We start from the raw sequence: 25,329 nt of genomic DNA on the forward strand, positions 1-25,329 counted from the left end.
TTTACTGTTAATTGGTGTAACAAAAATAATTTACAATACTTACTTTACAATACCTTGAAATTAAAGCTAAATTTTTTGCATCGCTATCTTCTTGGAGCATTGGCATATGGCTATGTTTATTTTAAAATAATAATATGAAGAACTTTTAATTAAGCTTCATAAATATTGATGTCTCTGTCTATCATAGCAGGATAACGAGGTGAAAAAAGAGACAACAATAAATGCGATATAAATCTTTAACGTTTAATGAAAGTTTTGATTAGTGCTAGTTTGCCTTAATTGATGAAAATAATGTTATTTTTAGTGTTATGCTTACGAAAGTTTATAAACTTTTACCTCAAAAGAATACACAATATTTCCACAAGACAAATTATTGACCGCGACGCATCGTCACTCACGTCTATCACCTATCCTTTTCCTACGCATGGTATAATTGGCATTAAAAAATATGTCTATCACGTTCTCGCATACCCTACAACATCCCCACTCGCCGCAATCTGTCACTCGTTCATTGCATTTAGCTCGCTCTTTCTTTTCTAGTTCAAAGCAGCTGTTAGATTTCGCGATTTTGTGAATTATTTCCTTCATAAAGATCCAACAATTAGTAGTTAAAAATGTGATATTTCGCACAAAAATAAGTTTTAGTAGTGAAATATGTAAAGTTTAATTTCATAACAGTGTACTCGTTTAGTAAACAAGGACGAAAACAGATCAAAATGGCTGCTCCAAACAGATTGCAGCAAAATCTCAAGTTCGACAAGATATGTCGAGCTTGTTTGCTAGTGAAAAAGGACATGAGACCACTGTTCGAGCAACTGACGGCAACAATGCTGATGGGGATTTCGAAGGTGGAGGTGAGATGACGAATTATTGAAATATTTTGGACACTAGCCTTGTCTCTATCGCACTTATGCATACGTGCGTGTGATGCGTCGACAGAAAATGTCCCATCGCATCACTTTATTTAGAAAAGTCATTGAATTTCAAGATTTCTCGAATGCGTGTGTCTCGAAATTCGATTGAGAAATCGCTTGCTATCTCTGTCTTCCAAATGATATAACTGAAGGAGTAGAAGAGATAGCGATTGTAAAAGTATAATGAATGACTGAGACGGATACTGAAATTACAGTGATTTGGTAATGTTATCCTTTATCGTACGTGTTGGCGCGAAATTGAAAACTTTTTCTCTTCGCATCTTCCTCAAATGGAGAACTATTTACGACGCTACATTACACACGTATTTATATTTTTTATTTATCAATTTAATTTAAACAAAGCAACGTGTTTTTATTAAATACAATTATTTAAACCAAAATTTTCGATGTATTATGTTTTATTTAGTAGGACAGGCACGGACGACACCAGAAGTGTTATTTACGTAAGGTTGTAAAAGATATTAAAGTACGAACTGTTAAAATAATTTATTTAAAAAAATCCGGTACTTAATCTTTTGTTTGTTCAGGGCACTTTGCAGTTTATGTTTGTGAGTTCCTAAACGGGAAAACTTGTTCACGGAAAATAATGGAAAAGAAAAATAATTTAGAAGGAGGTGGGGTCAGTCCTGGATTTATAAATAGGCCGTATAGGCCGCGGTCTAGGGGCGGCAGCGTCCTAGGGGCGGCAGATTTCAGTGGAGACAAAAGTCAAACATGTTCACTGGGTTTCTCACGGTTTTTTATACCTTAAATAAATCCCTATATTTCTATAGGGATTTATTCCATCGAAACCTAACACGACGAAAACCAGACATAATGAACACCATTAACTATGATGATATTATAGATGATTTTCCTATTAAAAAGTCCCGTAAAAATTGTATATCTTGTTTCTTTTTTACGCTCACTGTTAATGACTAATTCATTCCTTTTTCCTTCTTTACTACAATTGGAATATTATTATTTTAGAAAGGTATGTACATGGGGCGGCGGAAATAAAGTGGCCTACACTCATAAAAAATATAAATCCGGCTCTGGGTGGGGTTAAATAAAAATATTAAAATAATGATAAAATAAGTAAGTAAAGTATATACAGGTACCTATGTTATTAAATACAACGTTTAAATGTCTAATTTGAAAGTGACAAATTGTAAGATTCATGTGTGATTGTACGAAAGGTAGCCTTTTTTTTAATTATGTACCTACTCGTAAAAAAGACGTTTTCTCAATTTTTCGAGATATGATAAGATTGCTTTCCAGCGTAGATATCATCACGCCTGTCTCCCGCCGGGGTAGGCAGAGACAATGGACCGCCACCTGCTACCCTCCTCACGCCTCCGTCACTGGATATCACAATTTTTTTTATTAAACAATTTTATATGTTTTAATTTTATTTTATATTATTAATTAACTTATATTTTTTATTAAAAAAATTGGTGTATAGGTGGCGGTAGGCGATGGCCTGCCATCCCAGCTGTGCCTTCAATGCGTGCATCAGATCTCGCGGTGTCACGCATTCAAAGAGATGGTGGAACGCAATGATATAACTTTACGGGAACAAGCCAAGTTTCTCGCTGCAGACGCTTTGAAGAATGAGGTGAGTATGTTAATATTATTGATACAACATCGAACAAACACGAAAAAACCGTTAAAACAAAAACGAAGATCTGCAACAAGCTCATAGAGAACTGAGAAAAACTTAATTAAGTTTACGTTATACTGGATTTTTTTGTTTTTGAAGGGTAAGAAGGGAAGGTACGCGGACAGCGGCGGTAGGTGTCGAACTGCGCTGGGGAATTTATAAAATGCAATATACTATAAAACATAATTTCTACTAAATAAAGTACACATTTCTTCTCACAATAGAGTAAGTAGTACTCTAGTAGCAGTAGAGTTCGCTGTGAAAGAGATCGTCCAGGGAAGTACTGCCGCCTTATCTATTTCTACTGCCAAGCGATAATGTAAGCATTCCTGGGTTTCGGTTTTGAAGGCTAAGGGTGTTGGCACATGGGAATTGTCAACTTATGTCTCAGGGTGACAGGTGCAGTGGTAGTGCCCTTATATCTTTGAGATTATAAAAAAAATCTACATAATAAGGTTTTCTTTAAACAAATAATTAAAATAAAAATGCAGCTGCAATGCGGCTGCGGGCGGCGGTGGGTGTCTTCGGGCGGCGTCGAGCTGCGCCGGCCGCACTTTATAGAATACAATATATTATAAAACGTATAATATATTTCTTCTGAACAAAGTATACATTTTTTCTAATAAAAGAGTATAGCAGTGCTGCGCCACACAGCCTGGCCCATCGCAGCTCGGCGAAGCTCGTCGCCCGCGACCGCTTGCTACATCTTCGTTTTCATAACGATAATTATAAACTTTATCTTCTACGCGATAAGGCTACACTTTTTTGACTTAGTAAATGTAGCCTTATTAAATTTGACCAACTTCTGCTGACCCGATTTTTTGCAATGAAATCATCCTTAGAACAAGTTGAGTCTTATCATCAGCATAAAAGAAATTGATTAATTTAATTTATTTTGTATGAAAAATATTTTATGAAATTTGACCAACTTCTGCTGTCTCGATTTTTTCGTCCCATACAATGAAATGATCCTTACGTAAAACTAAATCAATAAGCACTAAAAAAATTTTGATCAATTTTATTAATTTTTATGAACAACTCACGCTTGACCAAAAAATTGACTATGCCAAAATAGTTTTCACAAAAAGAGACTTGGTTGTTCCTTTTCCTCGTATCTTCTATGGTTTCGGATTTCCCCATACTGTCCCATTAAAAAATAACACTATGTGTCTATATGACACTTTGTTACAGAAAGAGAAAGTTCTTACAATGGATCCTCCTTACATCCAGTATATGGAGCTACCTCTCAACAACAACTCTCAACTGCTGGAAGGATTCTTTGAACAGCCAGTCACTGTACAGGAGCTACAACCTGCCAAAGACTTTGCAATTGATAATAATGTTGTGAGTAATAATAAATATTTTTTATTAGACAATATAAGTTAAAATGTACAGGTAACGTATGTACAATAAAAGCTAGAAACTAAAACTAGCTTTAGCTACGGTTGACGTGCCCGCTATACTCGAGTCAAGCGGCATGTCATGAGTCATTCAATTCGGGTGTTTGTCATCAAATGCTCGGATGGAATGACTCATCCCTTGGAGCATAGTTTCCAAAGTGGTTCCTACCTCCCAGTAGTGGGCGCTCAAGAGTCCTAGGGTAGGGGAAGCAATTGGGGGGGCGTTGATGCTGTCCAGGATGTGCTACGCCTGGAACTGTGGAAGTTACGAGGTGTGACCGTGCAGAGAACAATGTTGTTTTGTGTTGTTAATGTTGTTAATGTTAGTGGTGCGGCTGAAATCAAATAGCGTCTTTGATGCTAATTTGTTTATTACCATTTGTTCCATACAAATGCTCACCAAATACAGTCAGTTAATATATCATCTTAGAATTGATCACTGTGTAAAATATAGGAAAATTAAATTGTATAACGTACGAGTGTTGAACATGGCAGAGCGGCAGAGAGAAGAAAAAGAGAGCGAACAGAGTGACTTTTTAAGTTAGAGCTTTTTAACCATAGATATAATCTAAAGGGTACCATTCACGGTCTAACACATATATAATTGTTTTTCTTTGTTAAGTTAATATAAAAAATACGTGTTTTCAAATATTTTTTTGTGGTGCCTAAGTGGGCGGTGACCCGAAATGTTTGGGAAGTTGTGCCTTGGAGTGTGGGCCGGACACTGGTGTGGGATGCCACGTGTGTCGACACACTCGCCCATCCCATCTCCAACACACCAGCAAGAGAGCTACCTCCGCAGCGGAGCTGTCGAAAAGAATAAAAAGTAATAAGTACCAGGATCTCGGCTCCGACTACCTATTTACAGCATTTGGAGTCGAAACCTGGCTTGTGGGATCCCGGTGCCGAAGTTTATCCAAAAAATTAATAAATTGTCTGAGACACCCAAGGGCCGGCAGCTACCTTGCCCAACGCATTAGCATACACATACAAAGTGGGACCGCTGCTAATCTTGGGCACCTTGCCGAGTCGACCTAATTTTATTCATGTAATTTAATCGTAGTTCTAAGTAATAATGATTTCTTCACATTTTTAATTGGTGACTTCTGAGGATTACAAGTCTTTGAGGAAGTTTGTTTCGCTCGGGTTGGGCGGTTGGGCCCTTTTTTTTTTTTTTTTTTTGGCGAGTCCTGGGATAAACCAATTTTGGAAAAGACATTTTTCAATTTTTTTTTAATAACGCACACACTCAACATAACCCTGCACTAGGGAAACCCTCTGTCCCAGGTGCCACGGACACACATAGACAACCACAAATTACACCCCAACTCACGAGAAAAGCAAATGTAGGCCATACAAATATTTCTATCGGTCTGGGAATCGAACCTGGGACCTCTGAGTGGCAGTCCGGCATGGTAACCATTCGGCCATGGAGGCAGTCCTGGCCGAACGGTTACCAGACAGAACGGTTAGTCAGACGTGTAAAGAGCTCGACATGTTGGTTTGTTTGAAAAAAAAAAAAACAAATAATTATACACTAACGAGGATGCTAATAAGCAATAACGTGTCAACCAACATGACATTAGTTTTGCAAAAGTTTTTGATACTTTGTTTTGTTGTAAGATTTACTTATAAAATATAAACGCGGTTCGAGGGCTTATTTATTAGATCGGAGAGCATATTTTCATTACTAATGCCTAGCATTGGCGAAAACCTGAGAACTTGATATTAGTGTTTTGTTTCTAACACTAAATTGTTTATCTATTTATAGACGTACAAATTGCACTCTTGCTGTAATAAGGCCACATCTGCAAAATTACAATTCTTCAGGAGAGGTTTAACGATTCTATGAACGAAATTATGCGACAACCTCTTTACGCTTAAATAGGAGTCACAAAATTTCATATAGACATTGTTTTTACGACTTTCATGTGATAAAAGCACTTTTGGCGTACTCTCACTATGCCATAGACCAATAATTCAAAAGGACTGCTAATCGCGGTACAAGACAGTATAGTCGGGAATTTAGTAGCTATTGGCATATCTCGGACACTCCGTACAACAGTCGAAAGTTAGTTACTTACTATTACTACATACAGCAAGGCGCTATCTGCATACGCGCAAATGTGTGCGTGAAGTGGCAGGGCATAGGTACCCGTCACTATCTCGTACTATTACGTTAAGTGGTCAGAGCGGCAACAGCGAAAATTCTAACGCGAATCTGTTATCTGTAATTCTATTAATAGAATCGTAATAATTACACATGTTCATTAGGTATTTATATCGATATAATATTATATTTTTATTAATTCACGAACTAGAATAATATTGAAGATTTATATAAAAAATATATTAAAAGCCCTTAATATGTTATATTTTGGACAGGCGCTTTTAAATAACCAAGGTATTTGAAATGGTGTGTCCAAGTTTATCATTTCGTAGTAAAAATTAGGTATATTCACTATTTAATATTTATCGGCAATACAAATTGAAAATTCGAGAAACTTTGTCTAGCTCTCGAAGTTATGGCGTCTCATTATATTGATATAATAAATCTGTATTATGTGTTACTCTGCACTAAATAAACGAAGAAAACAATAAGTGAATGAGTCTCAGATAAGTCTTTTTTACTTGCTTCGTTTCATCTTTCGGATAACGAAAGAAACTCGTCTCTTTATCTCGTTTAAATGATAATAAACAGCCGCACACAGCACTATTAACAACCATTGTATATAGTAACGTGAAATGATGTTATATAATTAACGTTTAAAACATTTAATTTTCGTAATGAATAAATGAAAACTATATTCAAATATCAAAGCCCTCTTAGCGCAAAAACGGCTCGCCGACAGCCATATTGCCGTTCAGTCAATGTGACCGGGGTGTGATGCGGTATCTAAAGCTAGGGAGGGGCAGAGGGTGTCCGTTCTCGTTACTTTTTTGTTCTCTGCTATTGGTACACCAGATGTCGCGACGAGTACCAAATAGCTATTTTTGTAACTACTCCCTTTCTCCTAAACGCTTTCCCCTTTCCATCACCGGGGGACTAGGCGTAGGCTTGGGTTCCACCTTTATGTTGTGGATATTCCAAAGATTCGCACGAAGCGTTATGCTTCCACATTTATATGGCGAACATCTATGGAGTGGAATTCCCTGCCTGCAGACTTGTTCCCTGAACTTTATAACTTGGGCCTTTTCAAGGCGAAAGTGAATATGTATTATTTAGGTGTGTATGCTCCATCGTCGACCTCATCGTCACTTTCTACAGGTAAGATGGAGGTCAAATGCACACTTATAATTTATATTAAAAAAAAATCATTGACAAGCTGCAATTTATCAATTTATCAAATTCTAGTCTAATTTGTTTGTTAAGTAACAAAAATAAAAATTTGTTATTTTTATGTATTTATAAAGTCAAGTAATGGGACAAACAAGTCGTGCGCCTGATGGTAATCTACACGCCTGTCCATAACAGTTTCAGTACCACTCAGAGTTTTAAATCGCTAAGATCTGAGGGGCACTGCAGGGTGACGGCTGCAGACCAGACAGCCGTCACCCTGAGACATGAGTTGACAAGTCTCACGTGCCTGTAATTTCACAAATCAGCTAGATGGCGCTTATTGCACATATTTTTATAGATAGTGCCGGCTATTCTTTTATTTTGTTTAGTATTAGCGTCACCTATCCATGTTAGGAAGCGTTAATTTATAAATTAGTTTGTAACATATAATGCCATCTATTGACATGTCTAATTTGTGAAAGTTTAGAAAATAATCTTAGCTCATGATCAATATTTGAATAATATTATTCTTATATTTTGTATTAAGGAGAAATTAATTGATACCCACGGCCATTTACATAATATAAATTACTTCCAGGCTATTAGCGCCTTCTAGATCTAAGACGGAATTTGACCTTTTTCAGAGTTACGATTCGTCCATGATTATACCAAGGGTACTATTATTACGATATTAATAAAAAAAATTAATCTCTATATAAACTAAAATGTATCTCCCATGTTCAGGTTCATAACCAAATCCAACCAGCCCCATCGACTTCAAAAGAAGACGAAGTCCTCAACTCTGACGAAGAGAACTATCTCCAAATGGTTGTGTACCAAGCCACCTCAACCGTGTCACCGGGGAGACACGTCTGCAATTTGTGCCATAAGGAGTTTAAGCATGCGCGTTGGCTGAAGCAGCATATGAGGTCCCATTCGAATTGGATCAAAGCTAATTGCAAGAAACCACCTATGTGCCCGATTTGTGAAAGGACTTTTAAGGTAAGAAAGTTTTAGAACTCCAATAGTACTAGAGATACATAGCAGTAGATAGAGCTCCTTGTGAAAGAGTTCGTCCAGCAAAATACTGCCAATTTACCTTTTTCTGCCACCAAGCAGTAATGTGAGCATTACTGCATTCCGGATTTGAATGGTAAGGGTGCTGGTGAAATTACAGGCACATGAGACTTGGCAGTACTCCTCAGATGTTTGCGATTTAAAGCTCTAGCAACTGCTGTGGATAGGCTCGTCGCTTACCACCAGTTGCTCTGTTTGTCCCGACATTTAGTATTATAATAAAACAACTATAGACAAAAGTAAATTTAACAGGGTCCAGGTATGTTAAAAATGCACATGAGAACACACGAACAACGTCCTCCAAAGCAGCCAACGTGCTCCGTTTGCCAAAGGACATTCCCGACCAAGACGTTGCTGTACCGACATCGTCAAACCCACTTCGAGCAGAAGACTCATCAGTGCACGTTCTGTGAAAAGAGATTTTTCAGTGGATATGCTTTAAGATCGCACATGGCCAGGCATAGAGGAGAAAGACCCTATATCTGTTCCATGTGCTCGAAGAGCTTCTACAATCCTACTGATTTGAAGGTAAGTGGGGTAATTTTCACGTTTGTTTTTCTCTGCCTAATTTCCGTGGCAAGTTTTATTATTTAAATATTCTAGAATATTATCACGAAGTATTGTTTAATATTCGAGTGTAGTATCTTGAAATTTTTAATATTTTACGATGATACATGTTCTTGAATAAAATATTTTATAATAATAAAAAAAATATTTTATAATAATAAAAATTGCCACCAGACTTAAGTAGAGAGGCTTACCTGAAAATTATCCAGCTAAAACTCTGGATTTATTATAAAGACTTATTATAAATGCGTTGTTTACCTCGTTATGGTTTTCATTCCCGTTGCGTATGCGCGTCTCGAGAAAAAATCGAAAAGCGGTCGCGCGGTGCGGTCCCGAAAGTCCCGAGAAAATCGAGACTATTTTGTTAAAGTAGTTTTCCATATTTATAGGCTAGGTGTTTAGGCAGTCACAACATGAGATTTTAATCTAGTTCTTTATTAACTCAAATTTTTGAATTAAAAAAATATTTAGGATTCTTTTTAAATTGCGTTAGCATTTAACGTTATTTTAGTTTAGATACAGCGGACCTAATTTATTACAATCTTTTTTTAATTTCCACATAATAGATAAGCTCCACTCTACAGTAGTGTTGTGATGACCATGTAATCTGAATAAAAAATTTGTGTTGGTTAAGCAGAATTTTTCTACTATTTTAAGTGACTTGTCCAAGCAAGGACAAGACGAACTAACGAACTCGGGAACTAGATGAACTAGAAGACCGACCTAGTTCAGTTGATGATTCAACTAATTACGATCGCTCCCTCTGACCGATCAAGCACAAGTGAGAAAATAGCTCTAATGTGACATATTTACTTCATTAAAATGTTTAGTAATAAATCGGAACTTTGTTAGCTGTTAAAATTTATTTTTATTTTTTTAGTACTATAAATATATTTCTAATAAACTATAGTAATGTATAAATTTAATTCATTTTATAAATAGACGGCGTCGAAAGCGTCCCACAAGGCAGTTTTTCATATTTCTCTTCCTCTACTTCCATAACTTTAAATGATTCTTCAAACGATTTTTTGGTATGTTTCGATAAATAAACAGGGAACGTGATTTGGAAGCGAATTATCAGATTCCCTTTAGCCCTTTTAGGGCAAACTGGGATAGGTAGTCCTTCATCCTCAACGATTTTCTCATAGGTCGGCGTTATTACGTCATCAATGATGACCCTCAACGTTCGATCATCCAAAGTTTTCAAGGTTATCATGTAACCACACAAAGCGTCTTTTAAGGAGACAGATTGCACCGTCAACAGATCACTCAACCCTGATCGCACGTAAGTTTCGTGCGGTCTATCTTCCGTTATGAAAATAACGTCGGCAGGAATTCTAGTCGGACCTTGATCGCCTTCTTCCTTGAATCTTATTTCTGTATTTGGATAAATGCCTGGCTTAATCGGTATGGACAAGACTTTCTCACGCAATTTCAATTCCGAGCAAGTTTCGTCGGTGAACACCAGGCGTTGTATCTTCATTTTCTTTAAACCACCTTTGTATATCTCTTCTAGTGCCAAAGCTAGCGGTCTGACTATCGTTGGATCCTTTTCTTTATACCCTTTGCCTAATGGAGAGTCGAACATTGGAGGCGGATTTTCGTAATAGTCTAGTAGGTCGGCGTAAGGGTTTGTGGTGCCGAAGAATTCGTGGAATGTTCTCAGAGGTTCACCATGGTAAGAATAAGGTTGGATGTATTCTGTCGGACCAGGAACACCTCTCTTAAGACCTTCTTCTCCATATTGATCGAACACTGCTCGTCTTTTATGATCGACTAGGACCTCATAAGCTTCGCCTATGAGCGCGAAGATCCGTTTCATATTTTCATCGTTATCGTGTCTTTCTGGGTTGTACTTGAGCGCGAGACGTCTATACGCTTTTTTTATTTCCAACTGATTGCAATTGCGTTTCACGCCCAAAATACCATAATAATCGAAACCCATCTTGTGGTATTTTAAGAAGTGTTAACTAGAACAGAATTGTATATTTATGATTATTTCAATTTCGATGTATGTTGTCAGTTAATATTGATCAAGAAATCTTTAAATTCTATATTTTCTTCGATAAAATTCTCACTATAAAACTTTATTTGTCAACTTTGACTGACTTTAGATGACATTATGGAACACATTATAAAGCATTGACCATATAAAGGTTGTAAACGTTGAGTCACAGCAAGGAGTCGGTCAGAGATACTTAGGTATCAGTGATCTTATAGTATTTAAGACCATTGGTTACTTGGTAGTGTTGAATCTTTAAAGGGGTTGTTTGCTTTTACAAACAGAATAGGATTGGATATAATTAACCAGCGCAATCATAGGCGCAGAGGGGTTAAGCGTCTGGTTGGTTTTGTTGGTAGGTTTCACTTTAGCTAATAGACTATTAACTAAAGTGATCCCGTAGTTTTTTCTTCAACTGGACATTGGCGTCGTTCACCATAATTGTTATATTAATTTTACAAAACTACCGTGCATGGTCATTTTTAATTCTGACATTGGCAAAATCAAAGAGCAAACAGATTTGTTAACAACAATTATCTTGTGGAGTCGAAGCTACAAAATCTCGACCATCGCAGAAAAGTAGCTTGCTTTTTGGTTTGTGCTGTTTTGTTTGTGTTTTTGGTTTGGTTTGTGGAGTGTGCGCAGGAACTTTTCAATTTGGTTCCAGCCTCACCGTTCCTCCTTTGGTCGACTGGAAGGTCCGGAGCACTCCATCCTTATGTCGTTGACATACCACCCATTCGCAATAAAGCGCTTTACTTTCTCCTTTCTGATGCGTACGGCAAAGGAATGGAATACTCTACCGGTTCTATTCTATCGTTTCCCGAAAAGTACAATCTGGGGCTATTCAAGGCTAGAGTGAATAGGTATTTTTTAGGCAAACGCGTACCATCGTCGGTCACATCGTCGCTTAACATGGAGAGATTGTGGCCAAGCGAATGTCTATTATTTATATAAAAAAAACAGTTGTAGGTACTCTTTGCAGCTTTGCCTTAGAAGCGCAGGCTTTAAAATTGACTAACGGTGTCACTCAAGGTGTTGTTAAGGATTCGATAAATATTTACGAAATTAGTTATACGTCTGAGGTGGGCAGCGGGTTAAAACTCAATCAACCCGCCCCGGTTTTAACCGGGGTTTTATCCAAAGCTCGGTTTTAACCCATTTCTGACCAAAATCATGGGCAGAAACAGCTAATACGGAATTTGGTATAATTTTATACTTATTTTTTATACAAATTTCTATGTACAAATCTTTTTTTCAGAAGAAAAAGGGGCAACTTCACTCAATTTTCTTCAACTCAATTCAATTTTGCAATCCTGTGGATTTTCACTACTAAGGATGGACACTACGATCCGATTCTTATGAAGATCGATTCAAGTGCATACGATCTAACGATTTTTTGCATCGAAATATTTTAGTGCGATCGTCTAGATCAGAAAGCAACAAATATTTTGTAATTATTAAATCTGAACGACACTCGATTTACACAACAAACATTTATTTGTAAATATGTTTTGCCTTCGATCTCGGGCGTTAAACTACTTAAACCCGGCAACCGGTTAACAAAGTTCCAAAAATCCCAAATTTGTTAGAATTGTCAGCCCATCTGCTGCTTTCCTATAAAATTCAATTTACGTTGGTGCGGAACGGAATCTATGCGAATTTTGTAACCATAGCATGATGAACTTTAGGTACCTAAAAGTTAGCTAGCTTCGTTCGCGGTTGGCACCACTAGAAAAGAAAATATTTTTTCGGATCTAAATCGCGTTATTTTCAAACAAAGCAAAGTTTCGTGCCCTTTTGAATATTGATAGAAATTGGAATCGATCAAATCGGGTAGTCTCGGAAAGAGATGGGTTTCTGAGCGAGAAGATGAACCTGATACCTACTATATCTTTCTAATTTGTGAGTTAAATCAACTATTGTTCCGATTAGAAATGTCAAAAGTTTCCAATCGGCCAGTTGTGAATCGCAATTATGCGCCTCGACTCGGAAAAGACGCAGTTTCCGATCGGGATAGACAATCAAAATCAAGCTGTTGGTCTCATCACAATAATCGTGAAAACCTAAGAACTCGATAATTTGTGTGAGATTCAAAACTACCTTTATTAATTTCCCCACTAGGTACACTTCCGCTTGCATACCGGTGAAAAGCCCCTCAAATGTTCAGAATGCAATAAATCCTTCCGCCGCCACTCGACGCTTTGCCAACACATGAAGAAGCATCGCGGCATTCGCAATCACGTCTGCAATGTTTGCTTCAAAGGGTTCTACGAGGTTTCCAAGCTTAACGCCCATATGAGAGTCCATACAGGTGAGTTTACACACTACTACTTTTTTTTTATATACGTGACAGGCAGATGACTCCATTCCAGCTGACGTACAGTGGAAAGTGGAATCCAAATGTGAAGGAACCTAGTGCAATGTTGATACAATCACTGCCCTAGCCACTTACAAGATGTGTCTTCACGCCTTGTTTGAAGGACCCCATATCGTAAGATCGTATGTACATTTGCGCCTACTCACATTGTATCTTCCCTTGTGGTGTATAATGCATATGCACTTTTGTATGTATTACTATCAATGCAGATTCCAGGTAAGTCCCTACCACAGAACAATAAATACAATGAAAGTGGTTAGTTAGCGTCAGCCGCGTGTCAACTATAGGTCTCGAAAGACCTATATGAGCTCAGTCCGCCATTTCCGCTTTGTATGGTATGGTTGTGTAATTCTTTCGTGCAAATTCTCTAAAATCTAAGAAAAATACCTTATTGTGCTGTTTTGGAGTGCAAAAATGATAGCTGCACGAAAACTATTACCCGTGGTGGTATTTCGTACCATCGAAAAGTCTTGTTTTAATAAATTATCAGTTTTCTGTTTGTCGAATTGATTCAGATGTTAATCGTTCGTCGTAGACCAGCTACTGGTCGCAAGATGGCAGCCCGTTGAATAATTTCAATATAAAATCAAAACGTCGTAACTTGCAATAAAAGTTCATGGAAGTACTGCCACCTATTTCTGCCGCCAAGTAGTAATGTGAGCATTATTACTGTGTTGCGGTTTCAAAGGGTTAGAGGTGCTGGTGAAATTACAGACACATGGGACTTGTCAACTTATGTCTCAACACGATGGGTGCGGTGGCAGTGCCCCTTAGATCTCTGTGATTGAGCGGCATTGCAGCTGTTATAGACATGCGTGACGCTTACCACCAGACGCACAACTTACACGTCGCGTCTCTTTGGTATCATAAAAAAATGTATTATATTAACAATTTCCTTTAAACAAATCAGCCTTAATCCAGAACTTGACGAGTTTTAATTTTAATTTAAAAAAGTTTTAATACGATTTCAGGGGAACGTCCGTTCGAATGTACGTATTGCGATCGCAAGTTCGCCCAGCAATCGGCTCTGATTTACCATCGGCGCACCCATACAGGCGAGAAACCCTACTGCTGCAAGCTGTGTTCTGCTCGCTTCACCACCTCGTCTGCCCGGAATAATCACATGATCACTCATACAGGGAACAAGAAGTAAGTATTTTTATGATATAAAGTAGCAATAGAGCTCGTTGTGTAAGAGTTCGTCTAGTGAAGTACTGCCACCTTACCTGTTTCTGCCGCCAAGCTGTAATGTTAGCATTACTGCGTTCCGGTTTTGAAGGGTAAGGGTATTGGTGAAATTACAGGCACGTGGGAATTATCAACTTATGTCTCAGGGTGAGTGTGAGCGAGTATCTCTAAGTGGCACTGCAACTGGTTATAGATAGGCGTGTCGCTTAACACCAGGCGCACGACTTGTTCGTGCTGTCACTTAAAAAATAATAATTAAAATCTATATTAATATAAACGCCATTTTCCAAAAGTGGACTCTTTCGTCTAGTGACAGTATTGATTTCAACGAGCGATATTCTTATTCCGTAGATTCGTCTGCCCAGTCTGCTTCAAAGGCTGCACATCACGCACGGAACTTCGCGTTCACTCATCGAAGCATACAGGAGAGAAGCTGTTTGGCTGTGAAGTTTGCTCACAGCGGTTCAGCTCTGCTTCGTATCTCGCTGTGCATCGCAGACACCATACTGGGGAGAGGAAGTACAACTGCAATATTTGTGGGAAAGGTTAGTTCCATTATTCCTCCTATAAAGGGCAGTTTAGAAAAAATTGGAACAAAAACAAGAAAAACCAGCGATATCTATGTAGTAAAACTATAATTGTTTACGCTTAGTGTTGGGTCATGGAAAAATATCCATTTTGAAAAGAGCATATTTTTCAGAAAAGTAAATATTTTCCTGATATTTTTCCTTTAATTTTCCACATTTGACATTGACATCTGTCAAAGGTTGAAGTTACTGAACGAAAACGATGGTGCCAAAAGGTATTTTTTCGATGCCGGGGGGGAAATAATTTTAAATCTCGTGTTTTTTAAAAGTGGCTTTTGGCTATACAAGTTTATTTTATAATGTGCGCAAAATAAAATTTCAAAAAGATATTTCTAAACGTAGAACATAATATGAGCCTTTGAAATTATATTTTTCCAATTTTTCCGGTAAAATTTCCACTATTTGAAATTTTTCGGAAAATTATCTGACAATATTTATGCCAAAAGGGAAAATCTAATATTGTACCATATTTTTGTTGACTACATGGTTTATGTAATCATCAAAATTAAAACTATAATAATAATAACGCACACACTCAACATAGCCCCGCATTAGGGAAAACCCTGTGTCGCGGGTGCCATGGACACACACATAGACAACCACAAATTACACCCAAACTCACGAGAGAAATAAATGTAGGCCATACAAATATGTCTCCCGGCCCGGGAATCGAACCTGGGACCTCTGCGTCCGGCAGTCCGGCATGGTAACCGTTTGGCCACTGAGGCAGTTAAACTTTTTAAATTTTTAGATTAAACTCAAATTTAATAATCATGTTTATTGCATAGATAAGCAAGATAAGGGTGTTAATTATTTCACGTCAAAACGACCAGTTAACTTGAGCTTTGCTATAATGGACGAAAATTGCCAAATTACATATTTAATATTTAATTTACCGATGAAATGTGATTCCGTTTGTTTTGTAATTAGATGTTTTGCTGTTTTTCCCACACCACCGAATAGAACAGCACGGCATAGTTAGAGATATTATCTTTATTACAATAAATATGGAAAATTTTTTGGAATATACGGAGACGTACACACAGGCCAGTAGTTGGCCTGTATATATTTCAGTGCAAACGGCAGTTGATATTTATAAAAGCTGTATCGCTAATGTGTTACCAGGAATATATGGCTCTTATTTCGTCTCTGTTTCTGGTTATATACTCGAGGCCTACGACTTACTCTTTATTTCGACAGGCTATATAGAGTCAAGTTCATATAAGAAGCATCTGAAAACACACGAATCCAAGCCTGAAAACGAGTCATCTAATGAAAACACAAGTGAGACACAAAGCAGTGGGAACGGTAACGACGCCAAGCAAGACACCGACGCGCTGGAAAACAAGACCAATGATAATGAAGACAACCAGGTAATGACTGAGTCGAGTTACTTTTTAGAATGGAATGGAAACCATTTATTATAATGCCATAACGCAAAAATACACAAAAAAAACAAAGCAAAATTTAAAAAAAAAACAACGAAGGAAACAAATGAAACACATCAAATTTTCAAGAATCAACACAATTTAAACGTCATATATGTGATCCACTCAGCTATGAGCTGTTCAAGTTCAAGCTCAGACATTTGCCGCCGCAGAGAGAAGGTTGTGATGCTGGTTTTCAGTTTTCAGTACTTTATGTAAAATCTAGGTTTGGATTCTCTTGTCGACATTGGTTAGGAATTGTTTAAGGAGTTGTGAATTGTAAATTTCTGTTTCAATTTTATTTAAACCAGTAGCAGTAGAGCCATTTATGTAAATAGCTCTACTGCTACTATGAGAGTACTATGTAGAAGTAGTAGAGCTCCTTGTGAAAGTTTTCTTTTATTAGTACCTTCTTCCACTCCCCCGATATTTATTATTCCGGGGCCTTGAATGTCGTCTTTTTAATTAATAACGAATTATAAATACTTTAATTTCATTTATATTTATTAATTTTATTTATATATTATATATATATTATATATATATATATATATATATATTTTTTTTTTGTCTCTTTATTTTATATTAATAATCAAACGGTGTCAAAATTTCTTGTGAAAGAGTTCGTCCAGGGAACTATTGCCACTTTACCTATTCTGCCGCCAAGCAGTAACGTGAACATTACTGCGTTTCGGTTTTGGAAGGATAAGGGTGCTGGTGAAATTACAGCGGACTTGTCAGTTTACGTCTTATTGAAATGCAATACAGTACATAAATTCTTTAGTTTATGGTATTTTTTTTAATTACAGGTTCAAATACAAATTTATACTCAAAGTCAAATGGCCCAAAGTCAAAATCAAAGTCAAGGTCAGAATCAGGAGAATGTGACCACGACCCCGCAGCAGAGAAGGTATAAGTGCGGGGTCTGTGTCAAGACTTACATGTACTTGCACAGCTTGAAGAAACATATGATGACCCATGTTCAGGTATACCTCTAAATTGATCACCAATAAACCAAAAATTTCTACTGTTGATATTTTTGTGGAGAGAAAAGTATTTTTCTTTATAATACAAATGCATGCTTTTTTAGACAGAAGTTCATTTTAGTCAATTCATTGAACAGTTCATGTATGAACTGATAGCTCCTCTCGTGCTGAACAACGATGATCAATTATCATTGTATTGTCCGTCTATTTGTTTGTCCTTTGATTTAATTTAAGAAAACATACATTTTAAAGCAAAGAAGTGTATTAAATAAATAAATTGAATCTTAATCTACTTTTTTCTCCCAACTGCAGCAACAACAACAGCAACAGCAACAGCAACAACAGCAACAACAACAACAGCCTCAACAACAACAAGTGCAAGTGCAGCAACTGCAGCAGCAGCAAGTGCAGGTGCAACAACTGCAGCAGCAGCAGGTACAGCAGCAGGCCGTGCTGCAGGTCGGCAGCGTGCAGCAGCTAGCCGTGCCGATACATCAACATGTTCAACAGGGAATTGTTCAGGTACGATAATAAACTAACGACCATGATACACGTCAAAAGGATACAAACGAGAACAGACAATAAAGAGAATGGAAGAGAACTTGTGGAGACTAACAAGATACATTTGAATTAATATTGCGGAATTTCTAAGTTATTCGAATAACAACACGAATATTTATTTTATTGAATATCATGTTTTTTTACTGTCAAGATATTAGTTGGATTTTTTATTAATCTATGGCTTGATTTGAAAACACCCGCTTCATCGTCTGAGGCCCGCCTACAGAGTAAAACTTGCGTGCGCCGCCATGGTCGCCACGGTACGACTACGTGGCGCCACTGTCTTCAATCAATCTCGAAAAGACGCGCGTACGCAAAGGTGAAAAATTTACAAAAAATTAGAAAAAACTGTCAAGTTTTCTCAAACAAGAGGCCTCAAATCTGTATTGTGTGTGCCATTCCATAAACCATGGTTTCCTACGTCCCGGGACATACTCTGGACTTGAAATATACTAGTGTCTGTTTTTCAACAGTATCAAGCCATACTTTTCTATTTAAATAATTCAAAATTAGCTATCGGCTCACATAGTATTCATGTATTTTTTGTGATTCCACTAGTTTATTATATTTGTGCTACGACAAAAAAGTCGTTAAGACAAAAAAAAACAAAGATCTGCAACAAGCACATAGAGAAACTAGTAAGGTCTGCTGACTTGGTCCGTAGCTCAGTTAGGAGAGCAATAGCCCCGACATGGCAAGGTCATTGGTTCGAATCCAGCCCGATTGAAGGAATTTGTCTTTGTGCTTGTTCGACCTTTGTATCAATAATAATAAAAATACGAATGTTAATATTAGGTTGGGGAAAAAGTATTTTCGTATTTTAAATAGAAATTCAATACATTTTTTATTAATTTACATTTTAAATTATTTATTTACATTTAGTTATAATATATATGTGCCATTTTGTTCGACAACTTGTCGCCATTTTGTAGGTAGTGACATTATCCCATTGCTGTAGAAATTTTCGGGTTTCTGGTCAAAAAACTGCGACAAGTAGTTTTGACAGTCCTCTCGTGATGTTAACTTAGTACTACCCAAAGAATTCTGAAGAGACCGAAACAGGTGGAAATCTGAGGGTGCAAGGTCAGGACTATATGGCGGATGCATTAACACTTCCCAACCAAGCTCTCTCAATTTTTGCTGAGTGGTTAAAGATTTGTGTGGTTTGGCGTTATCGTGATGAAAAAGCACACCCTTTCTGTTGATCAATTCCGGCCGTTTTTTCTGTATTTCTTGCTCGAGTCTCATAAGCTCTTGGCAGTAGAGATTGGAATCGATAGTTTTGCCTGGCGGTAAAAGCTCATAATGAACTATACCCTTCCAATCCCACCAGACACAAAGCATTACCTTATTGCGAGTTAATCCGGGTTTTGCTACGGTCTGTGGAGCTTGACCAACCTTTGACCATGATCTTTTTCGCACGTTCTTGTCATAGGTAATCCACTTTTCATCACCAGTGATCAATCTTTTTAGGAACGGCTCTATTTCATTACGCTTTAGTAGAGAATCGCAAATGTGTATTCGATTTATTAGGTTTCTTTCAGTCAGTTCGTGCGGTACCCAAACATCGAGCTTTTTTGTATACCCAGACTTTTTCAAATGGGCTAAAACCGTTTTATGGTCAACATTTAGCTCTTCAGCAAGGTTGTAACTACTAATATGTCGATCTTGCTCCACTTTTTCAAAAATGGCATCAACTTTATCCGTGACAGGGCGGCCAGAACGAGCTTCATCTTTGACATCAAAGTTCCCGGACTGAAAACGCTTGAACCAATTTTGTGCTACTCTTACTGACACTGCGTTAAGTCTATAAACGTCACAAATTTTTTTCGCGGCTTGTGTCGCATTTTTCCCTTTCATGAAATAAAACTTCAGAATGTATCGAATTTCTTCTTTAAATTCACTCATCATGGCAGGCAGAAAAACAAAAGAAAAATGGCGGGAATCGGGTTTTATTTTTTTAATTTTATTTTTTAAAATGTAACTAATCCTTGTGATGGTATCAAAAACAGCCAGATACATACTGTGCAGCCAAAGAGATTTTAATACAACTTTACACCAATGAAATACGAAAGAACTTTTTCCCCAACCTATTATCACCATTTCGGGGTTCTTTAGTAACGTTTCAACCTTTACAATGTGCTGGTGAGGATCGTTACTGCAGATAAATAATCAAACTGTTACGTGACAATGGATGTTGTAGCTATAAAGTACCATGGTCATTTTCAATAAATAGTTACTTGACATTTAAACCGATATATTAACATTGTCTAGTATTGGCTCATGGAAAAATTTCCATTTTGAAAAAATCATTTTATTTTTCCCGATATTTTTCCAAATTTGACGTTGACACCTGTCAAAAGTTGAAGTTACCGAACGAAAACGATGGAGCTATTAAAAAGGTTTTGTTTTCGCTGTTGTGAAAACATTAATTTAAACCTCGTCTCTAAGTGAGTTTTAGCTGTACAAGTTTATTTTATAATTCACGCTACATAAGACTTCAATAGATATTTCTAAACATAGAACCTAATATGAGCCTTTTCGAAATTTCTCCAATTTTTCCAGAAAAATGTCCACTAATATTTGAATTTTTTCAGAAAATTACCCAACTTTAATTGTATATCAGTTAATCGGATGACATTTCGTCTAACTTCACCTTTTTTTGGCGGACTTGTTGGCTAAGATCTTTATAAATTAATCGCGCCCTTAAATGTAGACAGTCATGTAGGTGAATTCTGGCAACGTCGCCTTGGGAAGTGTATGAAAAATTTAAAAACAGAAGTTTTGGAACTTCGTAGATGATGGCATCTACAGTTATTGGAAATGTTTATGGTTTACAGGGCGGACAACATTCCTACCCTGTAATATCGTCAGTGCAATCGTTGCAATTGCAGCAAACCCAGCAGCAGGTTAACACGGTAACTAGTTGCCCCCCACCCCTTCATCAAAAATTTTTACGTACCTGCAATCTGTTTCGTACTTTTTTTATATAACTTTTTTATTAAAAAACCGACTTTAAAAGTTAATTGTGTGAAAAGTGGAATTACATCTATTTGCCAAGTTTGATTGAAATCGTTTAACGGAAAGCAGATGAAATCCTATAAACAGGATTCATCCCCTAATTCGTCACCCTCTAAGGGTGGAATGTTTTCTTCAAATTTGAATGGGGCCACCACCAACTGAGAATCATCGCAATTAGTTCAGAAACACACACAAAAATTCGATCGAATTGAGAACCTCTTCCTTTTCTGAAGTTGGTTAAAATTAAAATTCGTGTTTCATGAGAAATATTACTTGAAAACATAAAATATTTTATTAAATAAAAGATTTTGGAGATTATTTGGTACAATAGGATTGATGCATTCTTATTGACTGCTCTTTTGGTCAACCATAGCGAGATGGAGTTAAAATCGAGTAATTGTTGCTTATACAGGGTGTCTCATAAAACACATAGTAGTATATAGTACCTAATATATAAAATATTAATACTTTGTTCGATTTCATTACTAATCTTGAACAAAGGAGTTTTACCAGTTATGTTAATGTCTTAAACTAAAACCTCCAGCGCGCTTTAAATTGTTTAAAGAACGCTTCAGTCTAATTGTATTGTACGTAAAGATTTTTGACCCCTTCATGGGAGGTACTCGAGTATAAATGGGATCTCTATTACCCAATTAAAATCGCTGAGTTCTCTCTTGAATCTACTTAAATAAAAACGATAATTGTTTAATTATTATAATTTTATTTGCAGCAACAACCCCAGCAGCTGCAGGTACAGACAATACAAATTCATCCACATCATCAGCCTATACAAATCCATGTAAGTTATTCTTGCTTTTATTTATTGTTTTGCTTATGTTTCATTTTTACAATATGCTAATTACATAGGCCACAAAGTAATTGAAATTCAAAGTAATTTAATAAATGAAGGAAATTACAAATTAAATTAATTAATTAAAAATGAGGTCTTGGTCCGCAAGTTGCCTTCAGGGCTGGCACACAATATGCTGAGTTAAGAAAGCAACAAAATAAACATTTGTCGATTGCACCAACGCATGACGTCACAACAACAAAAATTGTTAAGAAATGAAGACATTCGCATTTACACGATATAACACATTCATAATTAAAGAACCATTAATAAAAACAACTAAAACGTAAAAATAAATAAGATACAGAACACTGATGGTGTGAAATAAAAATTATTTTATTTTTTTTTTGCAATAGACGGCTTTATTGTTAAGTAACAATCTCTTTAAGGCAACTCTAGGGTATAGAATAGAGTATGGTTACATTTTTGTAAAATATACACACATATATTACTCATTTGTACTACATATACACACATATGTACAGTATATATTCACATTTGTGAAGTGTAAAAAATTTACCTATGGAATAAATGATTATTTTACTTTGACATTTTGGTTCAAAAATATACATCTATTTTCTACATAAAGTACATAATCATTCATTTTTAGTACATAATAAACATTTTTATGTAATGTTCTTCTCACTTCAGGCGGTGGGTGTGCAGCAAGTACAGCAACAGCAGCTCCACGTAGCCACTTCCAGTTGTCAGACCATGTTGCCGAACATTTTGCAGGTAAGTTGTTATTCTTGAGTAACGGTTTATAACAATCAAAATATCGATTTTATAGCTCTCGTATCTCTTAATTTTTCGTCAGTGTTCTAACTGGTAGGTAGGTACGAGGGCCGGCTGAAAAGTAATCTCTTATGACTATTACCAATTCAAAATTAGTACTGGCCATTATCGTGACTCATTCCTTGTTTATTCTTTTTTCAAAATTAGTGACACTCTTTTGTTTATTACGCTTCGCTTTGCACGAACAAAATGGCGGAAGAAAAAAGCAAAATGTTTAAAAATGGCAACAATTTTTTTTAATCCTTTCTAATTTTTAATTTACATTTCTTATGTATTTTCATAATGAAGAAAAAATATCCATGGTCGTCTTTTATTTCATACATAACGCTAGTAAGAAAGAAAAAAGAAAGAAAGAAAGAAAATTTTATTCGGCTATTCATATTAGAACATATTGACTAACACAGGATCTGTTAAAAAAAAAGATTAAAAACTAAAGTACACAATATTAGCCGAAAAGGTTAGCCAGTTCAGCTTTAAGCTGGGCAGAGCTTCAGCGCTGGTTTTTAGCTGGAGCCTAAGTTTATGGACGAACAAGTCGTGCGCCTGATGGTAAGCTACACGCCTGTCCATAACAATTACAGTGCCACTCAGAGCTTTAAATCGCAAAGATCTGAGAGGCACTGCCGCCGCGCCCGTCACCCAGAGACATAAGTTGACAAGTCCCATGTGCCTGTAATTTCACCAGCTTATATACCCTTCAAAACCGGAACACAGTAAAGCTGACATTACTGCTTGGCCGCAGAAATAGGTAAGGCAGTACTTCCCTGGATGAGCTCTTTCACAAGGAGCTCAACTGCTACTAAATATTATTATTGTCACGTTTTTAATACAACCATTTGTTGTTTATAGCTTCAACCGGCTACAGTGGCAGTGCCTACTTTGAGCCAGCAAGACTTGGGAGGAGTGGCGCATCGTATTATACTACAGCCGCAGACCGCCGGCGGGCACCCAGCTGTTTATACTATACATCATTCGTAAAAGGACAAGAAGGAGACGAGGGGCTACATTGCCAGAGCTTCAGGGGGTCTATTATGACTTTATACGGAACCAGTCAGATTCCATGCAATTCAGTTTACATGATAGAATTGTTTAAATTTGTATCATGGCTTAAGTATATAAAGTTTAACAACTATTGATGTGTCATGCTATATAGCCACGCCCCTTTCTTTACCGTAGTACCATTAGACAGTTCCGTTGATGGTACAGAGGCATTTTTGTTATGCCGTCGTTCCATTATGTTGATAGTTTCATGGCAAATGTTGTTTTATGCTATTCGTAGTACCTACAGTAAGGAATTAAATGATAGAGACCAGAAACAAAAGTCTCTTAGCAACCACCAACCAGTGTGCTTACACGAGTCCGTTTCTTATAAACCAGTGTGCTCAATGAATTGTAAGTCAATGGCTCAATGGCCAATTTTACATTTAAAAAAAAATGCGGTAAATAAATAACTGCCAGTAATAAATATACGAGAGAGGTATTGAAAATGTATATCGTCTGCTTAAAGGTAAAACCACATAAGTGAAATTTTCCACAAAAAATCTCCAAATGTACCAGTTGTAAAAAATCACCATCTTTCTGCAGATTGAGATGAAAACTCTTATTAAGTTTATAGCTTTTTTGTTATTGAGTTTCACGTGCAGAAAGATAGTGATTTTCTTACCATAGCTATATAAATTAAAGACTTGTGGAAAATGTCACTTATGTGGTTTTAGCTTTAAACAGACGATATATTAATGTATGGTACAGCTAGAACGACAGTCATCAGTCATGTGACGACAGATAATTGCAGCTTCCAACGATTCTGTCGTGCAAACGACAAGGCGGCTGCCGTGAACCGATAAATTGTCGTCACGATCTTGTGGGAACAGCTAGATACGACAGTCGTAGAACGATAAAATAAACGTCTACTACACAGTCACAACAGATAGTCGTGACATAAGAACAGGCTAGACACGACAGTCGTTTAACGATAAAATAAACGTTCACTACACAGTCACGACAGATAGTCGTGATATAAGAACTGGCTAGAGACGACAGTCGTCCAACGATAAATAAAACATTACGACATAATGGGAACGCGCTCTAAGAGTTCATAGTAAGCCCCCTGGTATTAACAGTTATTTAAAGTCATCGTAACCATTCGAGTCTTTCGGAAAACAGGCGAATATTATTAAGAATCTCTTTAATCAAGTCGAGTCAAGGGCACGTTAAGTTTGATACTTTAGATTTAAATTCAACTCAATGCCGCTAACGATAAAGTGTTAAGCTTTATGCGCTCTTGACTGTTGATTGGTATGGCTTTACGTCAAAGCCGTTAAAAAGTTCTTGACTGTTCCTGTCTTAAAAAAAATTATAATTCAAACAAAGAATGTCACTGCGTAGCGTTAACTGAATATAATAAACCTTACATCTGAATAGGTAAGGTAGATTTTTAATAGTAGTAGTGAACTGATTTGAGAGAAAATCATGTCAAGTATTACTTCAGAAGGACATTTAAGCAATTTCTACTTCCAGTGATCCAATAGGTGCCCAAAGTTTTTGGCTCACCGCCTCCTTAAGAAAGACAAAAAAAACACGTATTTTTTATACTAACATAACACAAAAAATCACAAGGAAAAATAAATATAT

General features: G+C 36.8%; 3 protein-coding genes across 4 annotated transcripts in view; 1 reads left to right on the forward strand and 2 right to left on the reverse strand.

The window, feature by feature from the left end:
* The first annotated feature begins 525 nt into the window (after positions 1–525).
* Positions 526–24,079, forward strand: LOC113240153 (oocyte zinc finger protein XlCOF6-like). 2 transcript variants are annotated; one of them, XM_026477383.1, is made up of 15 exons: positions 526–854; positions 2,380–2,532; positions 3,769–3,921; positions 8,002–8,259; positions 8,587–8,862; positions 13,028–13,217; positions 14,255–14,432; positions 14,823–15,016; positions 16,259–16,431; positions 17,295–17,471; positions 17,784–17,993; positions 20,873–20,950; positions 21,784–21,852; positions 22,555–22,638; positions 23,548–24,079. In XM_026477383.1, the coding sequence occupies exons 1-15, from the start codon at positions 717–719 to the stop codon at positions 23,674–23,676; spliced, it is 2,460 nt and encodes an 819-aa protein (XP_026333168.1). In that variant the 5' UTR covers positions 526–716; the 3' UTR covers positions 23,677–24,079. The 2 variants fall into 2 exon arrangements, with proteins under 2 accessions (XP_026333168.1, XP_026333169.1); XM_026477384.1 differs by lacking the exon at positions 20,873–20,950 and having other exon boundaries at positions 527–854.
* The window catches only part of LOC113240155 (cyclin-dependent kinase 1), a 44,831-nt gene continuing 24,141 nt past the window's right edge, over positions 4,640–25,329 (reverse strand). The window contains exon 8 of the mRNA XM_026477388.1: positions 4,640–4,784. The gene's annotated coding sequence lies outside the window, so the exon portion shown is untranslated. The remainder of the gene's footprint in view (positions 4,785–25,329) is intronic.
* Positions 9,785–11,024, reverse strand: LOC113240154 (dnaJ homolog subfamily B member 13-like). The gene has a single exon (XM_026477385.1). The coding sequence runs from the start codon at positions 10,844–10,846 to the stop codon at positions 9,824–9,826; it is 1,023 nt and encodes a 340-aa protein (XP_026333170.1). The 5' UTR covers positions 10,847–11,024; the 3' UTR covers positions 9,785–9,823.

This window comes from Hyposmocoma kahamanoa, unplaced genomic scaffold (genome assembly GCF_003589595.1).
Source record: "Hyposmocoma kahamanoa isolate Upper Pololo Valley unplaced genomic scaffold, ASM358959v1 120, whole genome shotgun sequence".
NCBI classification, from domain to species: Eukaryota; Metazoa; Arthropoda; class Insecta; order Lepidoptera; family Cosmopterigidae; genus Hyposmocoma; species Hyposmocoma kahamanoa.

Excerpts from the sequence above, each read along its gene's own strand:
- LOC113240153 (XM_026477383.1), top strand. The coding sequence starts at position 717 with ATGGCTGCTCCAAACAGATTGCAGCAAAATCTCAAGTTCGACAAGATA. Across the intron at positions 16,432-17,294 it reads ATGATAATGAAGACAACCAG|GTTCAAATACAAATTTATAC; the intron begins GTAATGACTGAG and ends TTTTAATTACAG. Across the intron at positions 21,853-22,554 it reads ATCAGCCTATACAAATCCAT|GCGGTGGGTGTGCAGCAAGT; the intron begins GTAAGTTATTCT and ends TTCTCACTTCAG.
- LOC113240154 (XM_026477385.1), bottom strand. The coding sequence starts at position 10,846 with ATGGGTTTCGATTATTATGGTATTTTGGGCGTGAAACGCAATTGCAAT.